This window comes from Halichoerus grypus, chromosome 13 (assembly GCF_964656455.1).
Source record: "Halichoerus grypus chromosome 13, mHalGry1.hap1.1, whole genome shotgun sequence".
Classification (NCBI taxonomy): Eukaryota; Metazoa; Chordata; class Mammalia; order Carnivora; family Phocidae; genus Halichoerus; species Halichoerus grypus.
In genome coordinates this window covers 79,983,413-80,003,657 of record NC_135724.1, presented here as the reverse complement: position 1 = coordinate 80,003,657, position 20,245 = coordinate 79,983,413, and the positions used below count along the sequence as shown (strand labels likewise).

Sequence of the window (20,245 nt, the reverse complement as noted above, 5' to 3'; positions counted from 1 at the left end):
CTAAGCTAGTTTGAGTTGAGTTTCTGACACCTGCAACCAGCAGACCTGACTTATCTGGTCTCCCAGCTGCAGCAGGTGGAAACTGGCCTTGAAACTGGGTCTGTCTTCCTCTGAGCAGAGTTCTTACCCATGACCACCAACCACTAACTCATCTGGCCTCCAGCATCTTTGCAGTTCTGTCTAGCAGAACAGTTTTCAAGAGAAAGTTCTCCAAACTTACACTTCCGGACAAAGTTGCTCACGTGCTTGATCTTCATCAGAGCAGGCTGACTACATTCTCCGAAGAGAACGAAGAGGGCATCTAATATCCCTTCTCGGGAAAGAGGAGACATCTGCTGTTGAGTCAGAAAGGGTGGTTTCCCCTAAAAACAGCAAACAGCAGATGGAAACACTGTCAATAATGAAAAGCTTTGATCAATAACATCCACACAGAGTAAATTACAAGCCACCAACTCTAACTGCTCGCGACGCACGCTAACAGCACAATTCTGGGGCTTCATTCTTTAAAGTGACATCAACTGAGTCATTATGTTATCACTTATAAGATTCCATTACTGTGGGTTTCTTCCACCAGCACCTGGGAAGAAAAACTTCACAAGCATGCCATTAAAAACAAAAAGCCCTTCTTTCTTTTCCTTTTTTTTTTTATTTTTGAGAGAGAAAGAGAGAGAGAGAATGAGCAGGGAGGTGGGGGGGAGGTCAGTGGGAGCAGACTCACCACTGAGAAAGGAGCCCAATGTGGGACTGGGATCCCAGGACCCTGGGATCATGACCTGAGCCGAAGGCAGACGCTTAACTGACCAAGCCTCCCAGGTGCCCAAGGCCCTTCTTTCTTAACAGTCTGTGGCTCATGGGAACATTTACTCTGGACCCTGCTGGTTCTGAAATGTTTCCATGTCTCTACAACAGGACACAATGATTGCTACTTCTTTCGAGTGTGCCCAGAGGTTTGTTAATATAACTGTGGTTTCTTTAATTCACTTGAACAATCTAGAATAGTATGGGCAGAGTGACCATGCTAAAGCTGAATTTATTCATGATCTAGACCAACAGTTGCAAACTGGCAGACTGTATCTAACCCACATGCTTTGTTGGGCCTGCAGCATTTAAAATAATTTGAATTAGGGCGCCTGGGTGGCTCAGTTGGTTGGGCGACTACCTTCGGCTCAGGTCATGATCCCGGAGTCCTGGGATCGAGCCCCGCATCAGGCTCCCTGCTCTGCAGGGAGCCTGCTTCTCCCTCTGACCCTCTCCCCTCTCATGCTGTTTCTCTCTCTCTCTCGCTCTCTGATAAATAAATAAAATCTTTAAAAATAAATAAATAAATAAAATAAAATAATTTGAATTATCTGCCAATATTGAAAAATCAGGAAATTTTACCCAAAAGAGGAGGTGGGATTTGGGGGTTCTCCTGAAACACTGGAGGACAGAGCCACATTGCCCCACATCCCTGCCTGGTGATGCTGAGCTGTGGCTGAGTGATGCTGCCCCTCTGGGTAGTGAACGTGGTCTGCAGTTCATCACAGACCTGACTCCCAGTCTTCCAGGTGGCCCCTGTGACTCACCCATAGTCACTGCCTGGCCCCCAAAGACATGAGTTTGCAACCTCTGGTCTAGAACAATGATTTCCATGTGCCAGGCTATGGATTGTGTGGAGGTATCTCTGCAGAGATGGCCACCTCCAGGCCCTCTCACTCTGTAGGTGCTTGGCACTGCTCTCATCAACAGCCAGAGTCTATTTCCCCGCCCCTTGAATCTGTGCTGTCTCGGTGACTTGCTTCAAGCAACAGGTGACACAAGTGACACTGTGCCAGTTCAGGGCAGAGCTCTAAAGACGCCTAGCAGCTTCTGCTTTTGCTCTTTTGGGAAGCCAGTCACCATGTAAAAAAGCTTAGTCTAGGCCAGGGGTCAGCAAACTACAGCCCATAGGCCAATGTGGCCCACCGTCTGTTTTTATAAATAAAGTTTTATTGGAACACAGCCACACCCATTCACTTACATATTGTCTGTGGCTGCTTTTGTGCTACAATGGCAGAGTTGAATGGCTGCAGCTACACCCAAAGCCTAAAATATTTATTATTTAGAGAAGAAAGTTACAAGGCCTGGGTTAGACTACTGGATAATGAAAGACCTCATAGAGAAGTCAGCTGGAGGAACACTGAGATGCCCTAGCCAGCAGTCAGTACCCAGATGTTCCAGCCCCAGCCAAGCTCCCAACACAATATGGCCTCTTGCGTGACCCCAGCTGATATCACAGGTTGAAACAGAACTGCCCAGCTGAATCCAAATAACCCACAGAATCATAAGATAAAATAAATCATCACTGCTTTAAACTCTGTGAGTGGTTTCTTACACAGCACTGGATACTAGAAACGGACTGGCTACATTTGAATCACCTGAAGAACTTAGCTAAACAACAACAACAAAATTCTCTGGTGCTGGGGCACCTGGGTGCCTCAGTCGGTTAAGCGTCTGCCTTCAGCTCAGGTCATGACCCCAGGATGGGATCAAGCCCCGCATTGGGCTCCCTGCTCAGCAGAGAGCCTGCTTCGCCCTCTCCTCCCGGCTCGTGCTCTCTGTCGCTATCTCTGTCTCTCTCAAATGAATAAATAAAATCTTTAAAAAAAAAATTATCTGGTGCTATCCCCGACCTACTGAACTAGAACTTCCCAGTTTGTAGCTTAGAATCTGTCTTATTAGCAAGCTCACCAAGAGATTCAAACCTCAGCCAGGGATGTGAAGCATTGGGTCACAAGCCACCATACCTGTCACTTTAGTTATAGTTCTGCCACAAATTCCAAAAAATAGCCTTTGTTCCTTCGTTCTTTACTGAGTTTAGACTAATTGGAGCAACAGTTCCCAAATACAGTACTGATGCTTAACCAAGTGCTCAAGTCTGCCACGAAATGAGAAAAAACAAACACCACATGATGACTGGTCTATAAAGCTAAATACATTCAAATTTTAAAGTGACCTTTTATTCTGAAATCACGTCCTTCCTCTGTTGGTGTTTCTTAAAATGTCCCTTCTTTATGAATGAAAGGACCAGAAGATAATGGCTTTTCTCTATATCTGTCTTGTTACATCCTTCTTATATCTCTTAGTTGGCAAAATAAAAAGCTGGCAAACCGATGTTGGCCTAGCAAATTTGTGAAATTTTGTTGGCTCAAAAATCTAAAGGTCTGCTGACCACACAACACAAAACTCATTGGGACGTTAAGTACAATGTTAAGTAGAAACCACTTAACCCAGGGACACCTGGGTGGCTCAGTCGGTTAAGCGTCTGCCTTCAGCTCAGGTCATGATCCCAGAGTCCTGGGATCAAGTTCTGCATCGGGCTCCTGGCTCCACAGGGAACCTGCTTCTCCCTCTGCCTGCCGCTCCCCCTGCTTATGTTCTCTCTCTCTCTGACAAATAAATAAAATCTTTTAAAAAAAAGAAACTAAGACCCAGTCCAAAGTAGTTACCTGAATGGAAAACAAAATCACTACTCTATCTAAACCTCATTAAAATAGTATTACACAGGGAAAGAACAGTATCCGTACCTCGTTAGGCAAATGTTAGATGTGTGCTACACTTGCAAATAATAGCTTTCCTGGGGACAGGGAAGAACTCATCATGAAAAAAAGATGAACTGGGGATTTACCCACAACCCTTGCTGTTAGAATGACATAAATATAATACACAATAAATTCTAACACACGTTGGCAGTGTTGCCAATGGTTACATGCCCAGCCTCTGTTGTCTGAATAAAAATGGAGCCTCTATCATTTACAAGCTGCATGATCCTGGGCAAGTCCTTGCCTCCCTCGATATCTGTCTCTTCCTATTTAAAATGTAAATAAGAATAGTCCCTACGTCTGTCATGGAGCTGAAGTGAGATAATCAGGAGCATGCTGGCTCTGTACCCAGCACATTGGAAGCCACAATTCTTACATAAGGAGCACATTATACACCTTCAGTCAATTTTGTAATAAGTCAAAAAAGTCTTGGAGTAAAACATAAAGGGGCTAAAACATGGCAGCACTCCGGTCAGCTAGCGTTAGGGACAGACTATTCATTTGTGAAAAATATCTCATGACTTAAAATGACAATGACAACAGGAATGGCCCCACAAAACAACCTAAGCTTTAAATCTGTCTCCATTCTGATCTCTTTGAACATTCCCCAATACCAATATTTTGGGGAAAAAAATGTCATCAAGAAAGTATCAGTATTTATCATCATACAGGTATCCTTGCATAAATACCTTCCTAAATATAATTACTGCTAAGTAAACACAAATTTGTCATTATTATAACTAATATTATTTCTACACTTCGCATTAATAATAGTTACCATTTATAACCATTGGCTTACCAAGAGCTAAGCAAGAAGATAAGTGCTTTACATCAATTATCTCATTTCATCCTCATGATAACCCTGTGAATTTGGTGCCATAACCTCTATTTGAAAGAGTGGCAAATGGATGCAGATAAGGCAAGAGAGTCACCCAAGATAACACAGCTAACAAGTGCTGGGGCCAGGATTCAAACCCAGATCTTCACCACTATCTATATTGTCCCCCTGACTTGTGAATACATAAGTCAAACAAGGATTTCTACATCAACAATGTTTCATCTACATCAAAAATAAAAGAATTAGAAGTCTACTTGGAAATTATTTCCTGAGCTTTAACACTTCTGGGGTGATAGAAAGCTTCTTTATCTTAAACAGAATATGGGTTTCACAGGTGTGGGTATTTATCATTTCTTTTTTTTTTAATAAAGATCTCTTGAATGGGGCACCTGGGTGGCTCAGTCGGTTAAGCATCTGCCTTCAGCTCAGGTCATGATCCCAGAATCCTGGGATCAAGTCCCCGCATCGGGCTCCCTGCTCAGCGAGGAGCCTGCCTCTCCCTCTGCCTGCCTCTCTCTCTCTCTCCCTCAGTCAAATGAATAAATAAGAAAATCTTAAAAAAAAAAAAAAAAGATCTCTTGGGCGCCTGGGTGGCTCAGTCGGTTAAGCGGCTGCCTTCGGCTCAGGTCATGATCCCAGGGTCCTGGGACCGAGCCCCACATCAGGCTCTGTGCTCAGCAGGGAGCCTGCTTCTCCCTCTTCCTCTGCCTGCCTGCCTGCCTACTTGTGATCTCTCGCTCTCTGTCAAATAAATAAAAAAATCTTAAAAAAAAAAAAATCTCTTGAACAAAAATAAATAGAAGTACATCTATAGCAATTTTGGCCAAAAAAATGCCTTTGTTTGTTTTTCCTTAACAAAAGAACAACCTTAGTACAGATAAGTGTGAGAAATGATTAAAAAGATCTCCCTTCGGGGCGCCTGGGTGGCTCAGTCGTTGGGCGTCTGCCTTCGGCCCAGGTCAGGATCCCGGGGTCCTGGGATCGAGTCCCACATCGGGCTCCCTGCTCCGCGGGGGGCCTGCTTCTCCCTCTCCCACTCCCCCTGCTTGTATTCCCTCTCTCGCTGTGTCTCTCTGTCAAATAAATAAAAAATCTTTAAAAAAAAAAAAAAGATCTCCCTTCAAGGACAAGTTCAGCTAGCTACTCCTCTGTACAGCGACTTTTTCCAATACTATCAGCACGTATAAAAGACCAAATGGGATTTCTCCTAGAAGATTAGCCTCAATCCTGTAATAAGAATAAAAGTGGCAAGGAGGTTCCAAGGAAACAAACACAGGTGAACAGAGCTGGCAGCCTGTTACCTGGAAGAAATGATTCAGCTTGGAGGCCCGGTTGGCAATGGGTTCAGCAGCACCAGCGTCCAGCAGATTCCGTGCTCCATATTTGAACTTCAACATCTCTCCAATGGCGAAGAGATACAGGAGAGAAGGTCAAGTGTGAACTGCCAAATTGAGGAGGATGGGCTTGAAAGATCCTGATCTTCCTCAAGATGTCAGGGATAGCGAGGTGAAAACCAGCCACCACAAAACAGCTCTTGGGAAGTTCCGTCTGGCAAGGGACATTAAAAAACAGATTTTTATTCACTGTAACAAGAGGTAATACTCTTATCTGACATATTCTCTTACAAATCAATTTGTTTATTATCTGCTCCACCGATAATGTAAGCTCCACGAGGGCGGAGACACAGAGCCCGGCGCATAGCAGGTGCTAATAAATACTGAATGAATGAATGATTGAAATAAGCGAATTACCTAGTACGTTGGAAAGTAATATGTGCTACAGGGTTAAAAATGAGAGAGAGCAAGGTAGGGGCAATTGGTGTGTGTGGGCAATTTTTAACAGTATAGTCAGAGTAGACTTCACTGAGAAGGTAACATTTGCAGCAAGATCTGAAGCGGGTACGCAGTAAGCCTTGCTGATGGCCCGGGGAGGAAAGGACCGTGTGCCGTGCAGAGGGAACAGCCAGGGCTAGGGCTCTGAGGCAGGACCTGGCCTTCTCTGACAACAGCAGGGAGACGAGAGGGGCTGGAGCAGAGGGAAAGACGCGGGAAATAGGAGGTGACTGACGGTTCCGAGTGTGAAGTCACTACACAGATAGTAGGGAGCTGCCGCACTCCACTGGACGGAATAACGCAGGTCATGCTGACAAGCAACGAGGCAGGGCGGAACCCACAGGGGACCCCCTCCAGGTTTAAGAAGGGAACAATTCCTCCTGCCCCGGGCACCACCTACTGACCTTCAGGCTCTCTCGGAGGAGGGCGCGCGCACCGCCAGCCTGGGAAGACCCTCGGGCCCCCGGCAGCCTTGGGGGCGGCACCACCGCCCTCCCCGCAACGGGAGGGAAAGCCGGGACTGGTGTGGGTGGAGGCGGCCCTGCCCCCGGCCTTGCGGAGTGGGGTGGGGAGAAATGGGCGTGCGGGGTTCAGACTCACACTCCGCCGACCCCGCCGGTCCGAGCTCTGCTCCGCCCCGCGCCTCCCGCCGCCGCGTTTGAACCAGGCGAACAGCATGGGCGGGGCTCAGCCGTGTCCGGACCAATCAGAGTGCCCGCTCCTAGGATGAACCACTGCGTCCCACCCAAGCCCCACCCAAGTCCTTAAAGGGATAGAGGAAGTGAAAGGGAAAACCAATCAGATTGTTTCTTCCGCTGACTCGTGACCAATGGAAAACGGGGAAAGACAAACCCGGTAGGGCAGCTCCTGGAAGTTTGAAATTGGCGGTTAAGCAGGATGCTGCGTTTAAGGACGCGTCTGTTTGTGCCTAGGATCCCTGGGGAGGTCGCCAGGGCGCTGTCCTCTGCTATCATGGCCACCTGCGAGGAGGAAGGCAGCCAGGCCGCCCTGGTCTTCTTGTTCCTTAAACCGGGCTAAAGTCGAAGTACTTGTTATTTGGGGAAATCAGCTTGTTCTCTGCTACAGCTGGGGCAGGAAATGTTTTGAGCCTGAACTGCCAACCTGCCTCGGTTACTTGCAACTTTGGGCTGATTGTCCAGCCACCAATAGGTGAATGTATTGATACTGTCTGAAAGTTCATTTTAAAATCGATTAAACGCAGGAGATTTAAATAGGCACTTCACTAAAAAGGAAATCCAAATGGCCAACAAACGTATAAAAAGGTGCTCAACCTAATACATAATCACGAAATAGGAAAAATAAAACCACAGTGAGATATAACACTCACCGCCCCCTCCCCCCCAAAAAGATGTGGAGCCACAGTCATTCATACATAGCTGATGGGACTATAAATTAGTACAGTCTCGAAAAAAAAGTTTGGCTCTATTTGGTAAAACTGAAGATAAACACATTCTATGGCTCACATGTACAAGAATGTACAAATAGTATTGTATGACAATGGCAAAAAAAAAAAAAAAAAAAAAAAAAAACCCTGGAAACAACGCAAATGTCTACCAGCAGTACAAAGTATAATTTTTTATATTGCAGTGTTTTCATATAGTAATGAAAAGGAATAAATACAGCTAAACACAATGACGTAATGATTTTTGAAACAATGCTGAATGAGGGAAATGGCAATAGAATAAAGTATGATTTCATTAAAATAAATTTCAAAAGCAGAACAAAAACATGTAAAGGGAGGGATGTACGTACAGGTGGTAAGACCATAAAGAAAGCAAAAGTCAGGAGAGTGGTTCCCTTGGGTTAAAATGGAGGCCATTCAAGGTGTCAGGGAGCTGCTATGATCTGTTTCTTAACCTGGATGGTAATAACATAGATGCTTGTTTTAGAATTATTAAATTGGGTGTGCATGTATTTATATACATGTTCTATTTATGTATATAAAAAATTTGAAGGAGGAGACAGTCTTTCCTGTACTCTTCTAATTCCTACACTACATAGAACTGGAGATATGTTATCACATGCACCCATACACACACGTGTATGTGCAGCAGTACAAAACCAAAGTGACAGACTTGCTGAATACACTTATTTTCCCCAAATGTAAACTTGCTCTTTCTCCCTGGGACGATAATGATAGCTACTATTTATCAAGCCCCCTCCCCTACCAAGCACTTTATCTCATTAATCCTTACCACAACCCTAAGAGAGAGGAACTATAACCCACATTTTATGGATGGAAAAACTGAAACTCAGAGAAATGGAGTGGCTAATTTGAGGGTATTCAACTTTAGGTGGTAGAGTGGGGTTTGGAACTCCCGGACTGACTCCAAATCCTTTGGTCTTATACGAAACCTGCTTCTCAGAAGACGTTAGAAATCCTCCCAGTCTTTACATTTGTCATGTTGCAAGGGCTGACCCAGTATAGAAAGATGTCAAGCAAAACTAAGAAATGCTTTTAAATGACATGTTGGAGATGGCAAGGTAAGGGGACATGCAAAGTGGGTTGTAGCCAACTGTTGATTTGATATAAAGGATCTCAGCAAGGTCTGAAGGTGGATCTAGTCAACACTTCTGATTTTTCTAGTCCAGCCAAACCTGTTAGTTTCCTGGCATCAGAAATAGAAGCCTTTACCAGAATCTTGGGATTTGTTCATCCTAAATTAGAATGCAGTGTTAGCAGCACTGTTTTGCACTGCCCTGAATCCTGCCTAGATATCCTAATTTCCCGTTAGAACAATTACTGGTCTCTGCAAATCCCTTATGAAACAAGACAGGGAATAAAGAACAAATAAAATGAATACAGAAAGATACAGCCAAAAAACACATTAACCCCACCAATTTTCTTTCAGGAGTAGTAGCTGCACAAAAAAATGTATGAGGAGAGCAAATAAGAAGGGCCCAAGAGTGGATATGCAGGTGCTAAAAGGATAAGCCACAGGGGCGCCTGGGTGGCTCAGTCGTTAAGCAACAGACTCTTGATTTTGGCTCAGGTCATGATCTCAGGTCCTGGGATCAAGCCCCACATCAGGCTCGGTGCTCAGCGGGGAGTCTGCTTGAGGATTCCCTCTCTCCCTCTCCCTCTGCCCCCCCTCAAATAAATAAATCTTAAAAAAAAAAACAGGAAACCTGAGACCGTATGTTTGTTCTTGCACAAAATGAAACCATGACAAGACCTATGCTGAACATGAATCCATGACGATTATCATAATGAGGATTCTAGAAGAACGCCATCATAACTGAGCCATAATGAAGGACCTTATGACATTCCTCCATTCAACCATTCATTTATAAAAAAAAACATTTATGGTGCCAAGCACTGGGGGTACCGAAACAAAAAAGACACCCTTCTTGTCTGATTTTCAAAGGCTAATTATGGTGGGGAAATGGGGCTGTGAACAAACAATCGTGAAACACTTTGAGAAGTTCCTGTCACAGTGGGAAGTACAGAGAACTGGGGCAACCCAGACAGGGGAGGGCAGACGGTATGTGGCAGCAAATAGCCAAAACTTGAAAATGGAAAGAATGCGATGGCCCTCAGAGCGGTCCCCTGGGAGATAACACAAGCGGAGATACTCCAAGGCTCCTGGAAGGGGAAGGAAAGACAGCAAGACTCAAACCAGATCTAGTGGAACCTTAAGAATGATATATAACCATCCCCCAAAGGACAGAAAAAAGGATCTGAGGAACTAACCCCATTCTAGATATAGAGATAAATTTATTCTGGTCCCTTTGGCAAGGAAGAATTCTTCAAGCTATTTTAGCTGCAGGTAACTTCTAAATCATGACACCAACTACCATTAACTGAGTGCTTTCTAAGAAGTCATAGCCAAGGTATTACCTGTTTCCCAGAGATGTGTACCCACCACTGGTATGAGGGACACTTTCAAGTCACATACAAATGTCACTTATTTTTTTTTAATTATACATTTTACCGTGTTAGGAACAACGGTAACTAGTTCATCAAACCAGGTGTTGTAGGATGTTTAGCAGTATCTTGGCCTCCACCCACTAGATGCCCCACCCACTAGCGTGCACTCCCAGTGGTGACAACCAAAAATGTCTCCAGACATTGCCAATGTACCCTGGTAGGGGGAGGGACCACCCTGGATAGAGAACCACCTGTTTATAACTGGATGCTATGAAATTTTCCAATGAATACATTAAATATACTTTATATAGACCAAGAGAATTTTTACAAAATACACATCTGATAAAGATCCAAAATATACAAAGAACACTTAAAACTCAACAATAAGAAAACAGCCCAATGTAAAAATGGGCCAAAGACCTTAAAGGACACCCCACTAAAGGAGATATACAGACGGCAAAAAAGCAAATGAAAAGATGCTCCACATCCTGTGTCATCAGGGAAGTGCAAATCAAAACAACAGTGAGATACCACTACACACCTATTAGAATGACCAAAATTCCAAGCACAGACACCACCAAATGCTGGTGAGGATGTAGAGCAACAGGAACTCATGTTCATTCCTGGTGAAAATGCAAAATGGTACAGCCACTGTGGGAGACGGTTCAGCAGTTGCTTATAAAACTAAACACTCTTAACGTACAAACCCAGAAATTACCCTCCTTGGTATTTACCCAAAGGAGTTGAAAACTGCATATCCACACAAAACTGCACATGGATATTTATGGCAGCTTCATTCATAATTGTCAAAACCTGGAAGCAACCAAGATGTCCTTCAGCAGGTGAGTGGATAAATAAACCATGAAACATTCCAGACAATGGAATATTATTCAGTGCTGGAAAGAAATGAGCTATGAAGCCATGAAAAGACATAGAGGAAACTTAAATGCATATCACTAAGTCAAAGAAGCCAATCTGAAAAGACTACACACTCTATGATTCCAACTATATGACATTCTGGAAAAGGCAAAACTATGGAGACAGTAAAAAAAAAAATCAGTGGTTGCCTGGGGTTGGGAGGGAGGGATGAATAGGTGGAGCACAGAGGATTTTAAGGGGAGCACAACTGTTCTGTTTGATACCAAAATGATGGATACATGTCATTGTGCATTTGTCCAAATCCATAGAATGTACAACCCCCAGAATGAGCAGTAATGTGAACTGTGAACTTTGGATGCTGATGACGTGTCCATGTAGGTTCATCAATTGTAACAAATGTGCACTCTGGGGCGCCTGGGTGGCTCAGTTGGTTAAGTGACTGCCTTCGACTCAGGTCATGATCCTGGAGTCCTGGGATTGAGTCCCACATCGGGGTCCCAGCTCAACGGGGAGCCTGCTTCTCCCTCTGACCCTCTCCCCTCTCATGCTGTTTCTCTCTCTCTCTCTCTCTCTCTCTCTCTCTCTCTCAAATAAATAAATAAATAAAATCTTTTAAAAAAATGTGCACTCTGGTGGGGGTATGTTGATGGTGGGGGAAGTTTAGGATGTGGGTCTCTTTGCAGGGGGTGGGGGGGGCACTGTTGGGTCTACCACAACCAGCAAGGTTGAAGAAGAGTTGATGCAGGCAAGAATAGTGGGAGATAAGGTCAAAGATACTCCTTTTTAATGACTAAAAATGTACTCGTTAAAAAGAATCATCTTTGCAATTTCATCCTCTGAAAGTAACTGCATTGGCCCTTTCCACAGTAAATTACATTAAGTTGCACTTTTCTGCTCCTTCCGCTCTTGGACTGCCTTTGTAATGTTCTCTTTCTTTCTCAACATCGTCTAATAAAATTAAAACACTTGGAGAGACTACAGCATGAATTATTTCAGGTTTGTGTATGTGAATGTTGAGAGAGGCTGTCCGATCCCCAAAAGCAGACCTAGCTGAGAGAACTTTGGAAAGAAAGGAAATACAAAACGTGGAGTGGGTGGAAAAGGGTGTATCCTGTTGCTCATTAGCATCACTTTGTAGAAAAAAACCAAGATCTCTATTTGGTGGCTTGTGTGTATTGGGGAAGACACTGGCCAGTCTTGCATAGTTGGTTTTTTTTTCATTTATTTTTTAGTCATGATAAAATACATAGAACATAAAACTTACCATCTTCACCATTTTTAACTCTACAGTTCAGTGGCATTAGGTACATTCATAGTGTTGGGCAACCATCACCACCACCCATCTGTAGAACTCTTTATCTTGCAAAACTGAAACTCTGCACCCATTAAATGCTAACCCCACATTCTCCACTCCTCCAAGCCCCTGGTACCCTCTGTTCTTTCTGTCTCTCTGAATTTGCCTATCCAAGTGGAATCGTACAATATTTATTTTTGTGTGTCTGGTTTATTTCATGTAGCATACTGTTTTCAGGGCTCATCCACATTGTGGAATGTATCAGAACTCCATTCCTTTTTTTTTTTTTCTTTTTATGACTGATATTCCATTGTAGGTATATTTTGTTTATCCCTGCACCCGTTGATGGACCCCTGGGTGGTTTCCACCTCTTGGCTGTTATGGAATAATGCTGCTTTGAACATCCGCATCCAAGCATCTGTCTGAGTCCCTGCTTTCAAATCTTGGGGGCATCTTAGGAGTGGAATGGAATTGCTGGATCACAGGGTAATGCTACATTTAACTTTTTGAAGAACTGCCAAATCTGTCGAACTGCTGTTTTCCACAGCAGCTACACCATTTTACGTTCCCACTAGCGAGGCATCGGGGCTCGGATTTCTCCACGTCTTCACCAATGCTTGTCATTTTCTGTGCTTGTTATTTTATAATAGCCATCCTAATGGGTATCAAGCGGCATCTCATTCTGCCTATTTATTTGTATTTTCCTTGCTTAGTAAACGAATCTTTTCTATGAAATGCAGGTATTTCTCCAGATCACACTCATTGCACACTGTCTAATAAGCACCTATACTTCACTTCCAATCGGCTTTAGGCTCCTGCCTTCAAAATTACTTCAGTCCGTGGCTTCCTTACCTTTCAAGCACCTAAAGCACCGCGCCTTGTTTTGCATTTTGCCTCACCGAAGCCGAGGTGCTATCTAGTGGCCCAATCGGGTAACTGCAGGTACAGCCCCCTTTTTACTCTAACGCCTGTGCCAATACAGAATCCTCGATTGTATTTTATTTTCCTGGTGATGCCCATCTGGTAGCACCACGAAAGGTGAAATCCAAATCCGATTCAGAAAGTGGCGTTTTTACAAAGATTATATAGCTAGGCTTCACCCCAAATGACAATCCCTTCTCCAGTGTCCCCTTAATTGGACCCCTTCCTAAAATAGGAATAATAGAAATGCAGCTGACATTTTAAATGCAACTGGTTTGTTGAACGAGCATTCCAAAAACGAAGTAATTTAATTTTCTTCCAGTCTCTTCCTTCAGTCATTCTCTAGTAAACCTCCCTTTTGCACCCTTCAAAGATGCATCCAGCAAACCCTAGTTTTCAGGTTTCCTCAAGTTCCCACAGCTCCTTGTCATGCCATCTGATACTTCACCTTCCCCTCCCCAGAACAGGCCATAGAGAGGAGGGTGGTCGGTGGGGGTGGTCTTCTCTCTCATGCTCTTTCCTCTCTCCCTTCTTCCTTGAAAACTCCTCTGAATTGGGGGTGCCCGGCTGGCTCAGTCAGTAGAGCATGTGACTCTTGATCTCAAGGTTGTGAGTTCAAGCCCAACGTTGGGTGTAGAGATGACTTAAAAATAAAATCTTTAAACTCCTCTGAAGGAAGGAGATTAAGAGGTACAAACTTCCAGTCATACAATAAATAACCCATACAGATGACAAGTACAGGATGGGGAATATAGTCGATAATATTGTGATACACTTATCATGGTGAGCATTTTGTAATGTATATAATTGTTGAATCAGTATGTAGTACACCTGAAACTAACTTAATATTACATGTCAACTATTTTTAAAATTTATTCTGAAATGCTAGGGGAAAAAAAAAAAAATTTCTCTGATGTTTGGAGCCATGACTAGAAATTTTCCCTACACAATTTTCTGACGTCAGAAATGGACTTGTAATTGAACTTTTCCAACTACCCTCCCTCAGCTCACACTCTTAGCTAAGTCCCAAGGTGTCCATTTCATTCATTCCTGCCCCATCCAACAGCAAGAGTTGAGGCTGCTTTACTTTGCCCCCCTTTCTACCTCTCTGCCTGTGCACCCCAGCCCTCTCTTTCCCATTTTTCTCCCTTTGCTCAGAGGTCATTTAATAAGAATAAGTAAGCATCACTCATAGAAAAGGAGATCATGTTATCATCAGGTAGGACTGTAAGCTTAAAAAATCCAAGAGACTCAACTAGGAAATTATTAGGACCAAAAAAGTTACAAAAGATAGTCCAAAATAAGAGGAATGCACAGAAAAATCAATAGCTTTCCATTATACCAGCAGCAGCCATTGAACTAATGTGATGGAGAAAAGATTCTATTCCGGTAATAGCAAAATATCAAGTTCCTGGAAATAAACTCAACAGGAGAAGAGCAGAGGCCACATAACGAAAACTATAAAGCTTGACTACAAACATAAACACAAGATGTGAGTAAGAAAATGGAGAGGCTTGGCTTGTTCCTAAATAGGCAGCATCAGCATTGAAAGAAGTCCTTTTCTTCCCAAATTAACATTAAAATGAAGAGCAGGATAAATAAATGATGGTCCACCTACACAATGGAATTCTACTCTGCAGGAAGAAGGAATATATTATTGACATATACAGCAACATGGATAAATCTCAAGATCATTATGCTGAGTGAAACAAGCTAGACACAAAAGAGTACACACTGTAGGATTGCATTTATATAACATTCTAGAAAGGGGAAAAATGAAAGCAGCTGGGGTTGGGGGTGGAGAAGAGGATTAATTGCAAAAGGACATGAGGGACCTCTTGGAGGCTGATGAGAACATTCTATATCTTGATTGCACTGGAGGTTACGTAGTGTATACACTTGTCACAACTCATCTAAATGTATCCTTAAAATGGTGCATTTACTGTATGTAAATTATACCTCAATAAAGAAAGGACTGCAACTCCAATAGAAATGCAATTCAAAAAACACCCCAACTTTAGGGTTTGGGGGAGAGGTGTGGCAGAGACTTAAGAAACAAAAATAAAATTCTTTGGCAAGCAGAACTGCAAGAGATCAGCCAAGAAAAAAAGCATAAGTTCAGAAAGCGCATCAACAAGTTCGCTGCCCGGGGCACCTGGGTGGCTCAGTCAGTTAAGAGTCTGCCTTCGGCTCAGGTCATGATCCCAGGGTCCTGGGATCGAGCCCAGCATCGAGCCCCGCATCGGGCTCCCTGCTCAGCAGGGAGTCTGCCTCTCCCTCTCCATCTGCCTCTCTCCCAGCTGATGTTCTCTCTCTCTCAAATAAATAAATAAAATCTTAATTAAAAAAAAAAAGTTCGCTGCCCAAATAGACAGCCACCTGGTCCCCCTAGGGAATGAGATGCCTCCAGTCCTCCTATTGGCAGGGACTCTCCATCCTTTCATCTCTAAGGAAGTCTCCCCACGGGGAGGGCCGGGGAACAGTGCCAGACCTTCCCCTACCTCCACTCCCCAAACAGCCTGGAATGGAAGTCTGAGCGAGGCTGCAGATAGCAAAGAAGTTTAGTCCCTTCTTACAGAAGAGGAGCACCCCAATTTTTCCTTCCCTCTTTTAAACCTGGGGTCCACGAAGTATTTTTATGTCCCCCAGAGTCACTCGATTACAAAGGCAATCAAGAGGTTCAAACTCCTTTACAATGCTCCTTATATCATAGATGTCTCCAAAAATATATTGTTTCATGACCTAAAAAGAAGGCCCACCTATAAACCGAAATAAATTCTAGGGATTTAAGAGGGGAAAGATGCAAACATTGGGTAGCAGATTCCAGTGCGCATGGAGCAGGAAAGAGGAGAATAGGGATAAATTGATTTTGTAAGCTCCCACGGGGTTGCTGTAATTTGGCATGAAATGCTTGAAAAGGAAGAACAGCGGATTGATGCATCAACATACTTTGTGTTCACTGCAGACAAAAGCAAGACAGCTCCTTAATGTGACCAATTTTTCTGGGCCTAAAGATTTTCCACAACCATTGAGACATTTCTCTTTCAATCGGTGTGCTTGGTGGTATATTTTTAGAATTGAAATTTCTTATTAAGGGGCGATGTGGTTGGAAGATGATCACTCTTCCGATCTAGTTTTCTCTCTGCTCCCCATTAGCAGGGTCTAAAAAGCAGACTTTGAAAATAAAGGCTTTGTGACCTCAGGAACATAATTCCCAGCTCACTTTCCTTTGCCAAGTAAAAACCATTTCTACCACTAACACAAAGGCATTACGTCTGAGATTCTCTACCAGTTTTTCACTCTGTGGAGCTAAGATTGTTCAAGGAACAAGGAATTGTTAAGATTTGAAATTTATTGGAAATAGTCATGGCAGCCAGCCAATGACAGAAACTGGGACCCATGGTAACTTACGGAGATAGATATTCTTTTGTTTTCTGAGCCATTGGAGTGTCTTTCTAGTCACTCCTACTCAATAAAATGAGAACAACCCTATAAGGTGCTTCTGAAGGCCTGCTGGAAATTAAATGGAGCACATCACTCAGCTCTGTCTGTATTAGTTATGTAATGCTGCGTAAAAATATTGCCACAAACCTAGCGGCTTAAAACAACATACACTTATTATCTTGCAGTTTCTCTGGGTTCAGGGACACCTGAGCCAGATCCTCTGCAAAGATGCAATCAAAGTTTTGGCCAGGGTAGCAGTCTCATATCAAGGTTTGACTGGGGAGGAATCTCCTTTAGGCTCACGTGGCTGCAGGCACATTCAGTTCCTTGAACTCTGTAGTTTCTTGCTGGTTTACAGTGGAGGTCACCCTCAGTTTCTTGTCTTGTGGCCCCGTCCACAGAGAAGCTCACAAGACAGCAGTTTGCTTCCTCAAAGTTAGCAAGGGAGAGTCTTACAGCAAGACCTTACAATCATAAGTAACTTAATCACAGAGTGATAGCCCATCACTTTTGCCATATTCTCTTGGTTAGAAGCAAGTCACTGGTCCCACACATGCTTAAGGGCAGGGGATCACACTAGCATATGAACATCAGGGGGCAAGGATCATGGGAGTCCCCTTAGAGTCTGTCTTTCATGTTGTCTAAACTGACTGAAAACATCACTGTGGTATAAATGGTGATGACTTGGTTTAAATAAAGATGCACTTCATCCCTGTGATTGACAGATGGACCATCCTTTGTCATGAATCCTTTAATTCAAGAATAGCATTTACCACACAATTGAAGGCAAACTTGGATGATTCTCTTATCCTCTTATCTGCTTCTTCTTTCTCCTTTTCCCATCTACCTCCCCTCCAAATACTGAGAATACACACTGCCACTCTATAGGGCACATCTCCGTGAGTGCCCTGCTTGGACACCCCCCAGTGGGGACACACCTGTCTCTATGCATACAGGGAGGTCTCTGCCATCACCGCTCTCATCTGCTCAGCTGTCAATGCTTCAGCTGAGCAAAGCAGAGTGTTAGCCATAAATTGATGATGGAAAGAATAACGAGGCATGATCTCAAGATGTTTACAACCTAGATGGAAACTGCTCTAAGGTCTTACCCAAGAGAGGGTAAAAGGACCATAAACCTAAAGGACATAGTAGACAGCTTTTGTCCACCTTGTTTGAATTTTTAAATAATGAGCATGCAGGAGTTGAGAGTAGCCATTTCTTTTCTTTTTTTTTTTTTTTAAGGTTTTATTTATTTATTGGACAGAGAGAGACACAGCGAGAGAGGGAACACAAGCAGGGGGAGTGGGAGAGGGAAAAGCAGGCTTCCTGCAGAGCAGGGAGCCCCATGTGGGGCTCGATCCCAGGGTCCTGGGATCATGACCTGAGCCGAAGGCAGACGCTTAACAACTGAGCCAATCAGGCGCCCCAAGAGTAGCCATTTCTTATCCTACTTTCTGGAAACAGAATCCCAAACATCTTTTGCGAGAGCCCCCTTCCCCCTACATCTTCTCAACCAGAAGCCTCAGGTGGGATTAATCAATCCATCCCCTCCTCCAGAGATTAGCCTATACCTGGCGTCAGCCAATCAGTTTACCCCATGCCTTTCCCCTAGTGAGTGATTGGTTCACAATTGAGACAGCAACCCCACCCAAGCCAATGAGAGGTAAGAAATTTACTGAGGCCTCTGGAAAAGAAAATCCCCTCACTCTTGAGGAAGTCTTGAGTAGAGTCTCTTCCCCTGCACCAGTGCTAGCCAATAGAAATATAATGTGAGCTTCATATGCAGTTTTTTTTTAAAGATTTTATTTATTTATTTGAGAGATCGAGAGAGAGAGATCACAAGCAGGGGGGAGGGGTAGAGGGAGAAGCAGACTACCTGCTGAGCAGGGAGCCCCACAGGGGACTCCATCCCAGGACCCTGGGATCATGATCTGAGCCAAAGGCAGACGCTTAACCCACTGAACCACTCAGGCGCCCTCATATGCAATTTTCAATTTTCTAGTAGCCACGTTTGAGAAAGCAAAAAGAAAAAAGTGAAACTAGTATTAACAATATATTCTATGTGGCCCAACATAGCTAGAATGTTATCATTTCAATATGTAATCAGACTAAAAAGTATTAATAAATATTTTACTTTTTTTCATACTAAGGTCTTTAAAATCTAAAATATACACTTACAGAACATCTCAGTTCAGACTAGCCACATTTCTCAAGAGCCACATGTGTGCCCCCTGGGCAGTAGGGTATGAAGATGCAAAACTAGATCTGTACTCATGGGAGGAAGCTTAAGATGACACTGACCACATCTAAGGAAAAGAAGTGGAAATAAACTGGGTTCTTGGTGACATCATTTGAGTCACCGGATTAAGCATCACTTGAAATTAGCATAACCTCAGAACATTTCAGTTATGTAAGCCAATAAGTTCCCTTTACTATTTAAATTAATTCAAATCAAAAGTTCTGCCACTTCCAAACAAAGGAACTGATACAAATGGTAATCGATAAAGTAAAACAATCTATTATGTGCCCAAACCGAAGAAAGCAAAGTAAGCATAAAGTGTTCAGAGAAGGGAGAAATTAACCTGGCGACAGGAGGGTTTCTCAGTCATGGCACTTTTGACATTTGGGGCTCGATAATTCTTCATTGTGAGGGGATTGCCCTCACCATAATCTTAGCAATAGCTTTGGCCTCTACACACTGGATACCAGCAGCAACCTCCACCTCCAGTTGTGGCAAAAAAAAAAAAAAATGTCTCTAGATATTGTCAACTGTCCCCAGTTGAAAAACACTGAGCTAAAGAGAGGGATTTGTAAAAAATCTGTAAGAATGGGTGGGATGTATTTATGTGGGAAAGGCATTTCCAGTGGGTACAATGAGATGAATAAAGGAACCAAGAAGGGGGAACAGAAGGCTCATGAGGAAATCGATCAAATCATCAGTGCTCAGTCCCAGCTGTGGCTGCCAGCAACAATCAGAGCATTAAATTTTATCTGAAAAACCATTTTTTCAAAAATTCTATCATACGCTGTTAGTGGAAACCTAAATCAACACAAACCTTTTCAGAGGGCAATTTGGCAGTATCTACAAAAATAGAAAATGTTTTCTACCCTTTGTCTCCACAATTCTTCCTCTGGCAGTTTACTGAAAAAAAAAAAAAAAAAAAACCTTACCCAACAGAAAATAATAATAGTAACTAAAAAAGACAAACAGCTATTCATAAGGGCTTGGTTGTATTCAATACTGCAGAGCCACACAGTTAAATACTATGTATCCATTTTTTAACAATGACTTTGTGTACAGAAAGGAAAATATCAGAGATACCTTGTTAGATTAAAAAAAGAGTAAGATATCAACAAGATATGTTGTATAATCTCATGCAAATAACATGAATATCTGTTTATATATATTTGGAGAAAATGAGGGAACTATATATTCAACTAAATGATGGTTATCTTGGGGAGAATGCATGCCGTGAGAGGATAAAGAAATGAGTCAGTTAAGCATCCGACTCTTGGTTTCAGCTCAGGTCATGATCTCAGGGTCGTGAGATCAAGCCCCCACGTCAGGCTCCCCGCTCAGTGTGG

At 43.2% G+C, this 20,245-nt stretch overlaps 1 protein-coding gene across 1 annotated transcript in view; it reads right to left on the bottom strand.

The window, feature by feature from the left end:
- The window catches only part of CIT (citron rho-interacting serine/threonine kinase), a 161,943-nt gene extending 156,079 nt beyond the window's left edge, over positions 1–5,864 (bottom strand). The window contains exons 1-2 of the mRNA XM_078060910.1: positions 5,700–5,864; positions 221–362 (exon numbers count right to left, since the gene is read on the bottom strand). Coding sequence (XP_077917036.1) covers positions 221–362; positions 5,700–5,795 — 238 coding nt within the window. The 5' untranslated portion in view covers positions 5,796–5,864. The remainder of the gene's footprint in view (positions 1–220; positions 363–5,699) is intronic.
- Between the last annotated feature and the right edge of the window lie 14,381 nt (positions 5,865–20,245).